We start from the raw sequence: 3,735 nt of genomic DNA, 5'->3' as shown, positions 1-3,735 counted from the left end.
AGCCTGGCCAGAAGGGTTTCTTGAATAACCATGATGCTATCATCACACAGCAGCCGATTTGAGGACTGAGTGAGTTAGCAGGTGGAAAACCCCAGGCCCGGCTTGTGGGAAGCTAGCACTGGCCATTTCCACCCAAGTCACCCAGCCCATCACGGACCTGGTTCCCTCTCCACCTCCTCCCCTTCTCCAGGCAGCAGTACACACACTGGCACCCTAGGGCTCATCCACCCAAGCCCTTCTCCGGCAGACAGACCACACCCAGAGAAGGAGATTGTCATGGCCACGGGCAAGGGTGTTGGCCTATGGGGTAGAGCCCAGTGCCTTGGGTTCCCCTTCCACCTGGCCAGGGCTGCGGCTGGAGCCTCACCAGTCGTCCAGGCGCTGCTGCAGCTCTGGGAGGAAAAACTGGGCGTGGAACTGGTAGATGGAGGAGATGTTGGAGAAGATGACCCTGACCACGTCCTCGGGGAAGGCCTTGCTGCTGCGGGCCGCCCTCAGCAGCTCCTGGAAGAACACCTGCAGCCACGTCCCTGGTCACTCGCTGCGGGAGGAGGCAGCCCCTCTCCCCACCAGCCCAGGGGGAACCAGGGGCCCCCTCATCCAGCTTGCTGAGGGCTTTCACCTCCCTAATCTCCCGGCATCCTTAGAACAGCCTTGAGAAGAGACAGGAAGCGTGTATTCTGACCACTTTACAGAGGGACAAGCCAAAGGCAGTCATCTGATGAATGTCACAAATGGACCCATGTGGGTCTGGGGAGGTCTTGGCCTTGACCAGGCTAAAGCGCCCTGCTCCATGAGTAACCCTCCAGCCTTAGGCTCCTCAGAAAAGCAAGAAGGGTGGGCTGGCAGTGAGGAGGACAGGCACTGGGGTGACGGATGAGGATGCTGGGGGTCCCCGCAAGTTCTGGCTGGCATGTACTCTGCTGGACGTGAGGCGGGCCGAATGGGGTGTGTTGCCAGTGGGCTACATTCTGACGTCTACTCCAGCCACAAGCAATGGGTTAAAGCCCTAAGCCTTCCTAGAGTCCAACCAGGGGTCCTAACTCAGCTCTGGGGAGGCAGCCAGGGCAGGGGTGGGGTGAGATCAAGCCGGCGCTGGGGCTTGGGAGGGGGCGTCCTAGCCTGGTCTAGCAGGTGGAGGCGTGCCACGTAGGCCTGCTCCGTCTCCAGCAGCTCCCGGACGATCCTCTTCTCCTCAGGCTCCTGCGGGGATTGAAGAGGAGAGAAGGAGAAGGGAGGACAGCGATGGTGTCTCCTCCAACAGGGACCTCGGCTCAGCCTCCAGATGCCCAGGGAAACACACCTCTCTGACACACCTCCTGCAGTACATCTGGGTTGGCCCTGGGATGACTTTTTCAGAGAATGGGGCCTGTAGGAGTGTGCCAGCTCCAAGCCTTAAGAGGCCTGGGAGCTGTGAACCACCTGTCAAGAGGTCTGGCTGCTCTGATGGAGAGACCTCGTGGACAGGCCACACAGAGAGGAGAGGCCTGGGGACTACCTGGATTGGGAGTGAGGGCCCGGTTATGCCAGCATCCCAGCTGAGCTCAGACTTCTGGCTGTCCCTCCAGGATACCAGACCTGTGAGTTGAGCAGTCTTGGGCACTCCAGTCCCAGCCACCATCTCAGCTCTGTGAGGGACCCTGCTCTGAATGAAATTGTGCCTCCTCCATTCATATGGGAATCCCTAGCCCCCAATGTAACCATGTCTGGAGATGGGACCTTTTAGGAGGCAATTAAGGTTAAATGAGGCCATAGGGTGGAGTGCTAAACTGATAGGATTGGTGTCAGAAGAGGAAGACACCAGGGATGTGTGTGCCAGAGAAAAGGCCATGGGAGGACCCATCAAGAAGGTGGTTGTTTATAAGCCAAAAAGAAAGACTTCCCTGGAAGCCAAACCTTCTGGCCCCTTGACCTTGGTCTTTCAGAGAAAATAAATCTCTGTTATTTAAGTCGGTGGTATTTTGTTACGGCAGCCCAGGCAGACTCATGCAGATCCCAAGTGAGACTAATGGAAGGACTGTCCAGTAGCATCCCAGCCAACCCACCAAATTGTGAGAAACAAGAAATGGTTATATTCAGCACCTACATGTCGGGGTGGTTTGTTATGCGGTGATGGATAACCAGGACCCATGGCTATGACCTCCATCCCCACTTTATAGATAAGGAACCTGAGGCAGGAAGAGGTTAAAGTGACCTGCTCAAGGTGGCACAGTGAATATGCAGAAGCGTCGGGATGTGATCCCTGGGGATCTGGCTCGGGGGTATGCAGTATCGTGCATTCTAGCCCTTGAACTCTATACACAGGAAACTGAAACCTATGAAGGGAGACAGTCTGCTCCGGATCAGGCCCAGCTTTAGTCTAACGGCAGGAAAATGAACATTCAGGCGTCTATTCCTACTTTGGGATAGATGTCTCCTCCCAGAGGATAAACTGAGGCCTCATGTGGGCAAGGTACCAGGTTCACGAGATGGAGACTGTTCCAAGCTATGTGGCCTTCAACAAGTGCCCTAAGCTGTCTGCATTTATTTACTTATTTTTATTTGCAGAGACAAGGTCTCACTATGCTGCCCAGGCTGGTCTTGAACTCCCGGGCTCAAGCAATCCTCTCACCTCAGCCTCCCAAAGGGCTGGGATTACAGTATAAGCCTCCATGCTGAGCTAGGCTGTCTGCATTTCAATTTCCTTGCCCAAAAGCTGTCACAGAGAGGAGGGACGTAGGGAATGCGGCAGGGTGCATAGCAGACTGTTAGCCAAAGGCCATGAGCGGGGAGAATCTAGCTCCCAGCTGACCTCTGGTCACACCAGACCCCCATCTGGGGAGCTGCTGGCTCTGGTTGGAGGGAGACGAGGGGAGAAGAGGTCAGTGGAGAGCCCCCTCCCCCCCAGCACCCCACTTCCACCCCACCCTTCCGGCACCTGCAGCCCTGACCCGGGGCAGGACCCAGGCTGGCAAGCTTTTCTCCAGGCTCCACTGGACAGCTTGTTCTTCAGGGAGCTCAGGTACCTCTTGCTGACAGTCCTGGGCTCGGGACCCATGGCCTCCCCTACATCGGGCTTCTTCCGTGGCCCCAGGAGCTGGGGAGTCCTGTGCTCCAGACTGTGGGCCCCAGGTGTGGCTGAGGCAGACCTGAGGAGAAGTGACAGACCTGAGGGCTTTCTGAGAACAGTGAGAATAGCAGCATGTCCCTGGTGGGAGTTGATGAAAATCACTGGGAGTGAGGGGGCAGGGTGCCTGGCTCTCTGTAGAAACTTGCTAAGTAAGAGACTTTCACTTCTATCCCAACGTTTTTCTTGGTGGGAACGCCAGTCTTCAAAATGAGTCAGCATGGATTCTGTTTTATTCTCTGGGGAACCACATAGTTCCCCGTTTGAAATGCAGCCCACCCAGGAACCCCTCCTTCTGCACACAGAAGTTTTTAAGTGGCTCCCCCCATCACCTTCCCCTTTGGACTTCATCCTTGTTATTAGTTTCTGCGTGAGTAAGCTATTCATGGAGGGAAGGTGGGAGCCATGGAGCAATCTAAAGCGAGAGCAGAGCTGCTATAACTGGGGATTTTCGATGGGAGCTCTGCCCACCTCATCTCCAGCTGGGGAAACAGCCAGCCTGGAGGCAGATTCCCTGTTCTCCGAGGGATGGGCCTTCCTAGGACAGCATTGTTACCCTGCGGGTTGGGTCTGCAAGCTAGTTCTATCCTTTATTTGTTTTTGTTTTTTTTTGAGTTGGAGTCTCACTC

The 3,735-nt window shown here is 55.7% G+C and overlaps 1 protein-coding gene across 1 annotated transcript in view; it reads right to left on the bottom strand.

Moving 5' to 3' along the window:
• The window catches only part of FGD2 (FYVE, RhoGEF and PH domain containing 2), a 22,070-nt gene extending 18,987 nt beyond the window's left edge, over positions 1 to 3,083 (bottom strand). Inside the window, exons 1-3 of the mRNA XM_008065259.1 lie at positions 2,918 to 3,083; positions 1,123 to 1,203; positions 368 to 516 (exon numbers count right to left, since the gene is read on the bottom strand). Coding sequence (XP_008063450.1) covers positions 368 to 516; positions 1,123 to 1,203; positions 2,918 to 3,037 — 350 coding nt within the window. The 5' untranslated portion in view covers positions 3,038 to 3,083. The remainder of the gene's footprint in view (positions 1 to 367; positions 517 to 1,122; positions 1,204 to 2,917) is intronic.
• Between the last annotated feature and the right edge of the window lie 652 nt (positions 3,084 to 3,735).

The sequence above is a fragment of the Carlito syrichta genome, unplaced genomic scaffold (genome assembly GCF_000164805.1).
Source record: "Carlito syrichta isolate Samal-C Ts95f unplaced genomic scaffold, Tarsius_syrichta-2.0.1 Scaffold308199, whole genome shotgun sequence".
Lineage (NCBI taxonomy): Eukaryota > Metazoa > Chordata > Mammalia > Primates > Tarsiidae > Carlito > Carlito syrichta.
The sequence above is the reverse complement of the archived record's forward strand: the minus strand, read 5'-3'. Positions and strand labels throughout refer to the sequence as shown.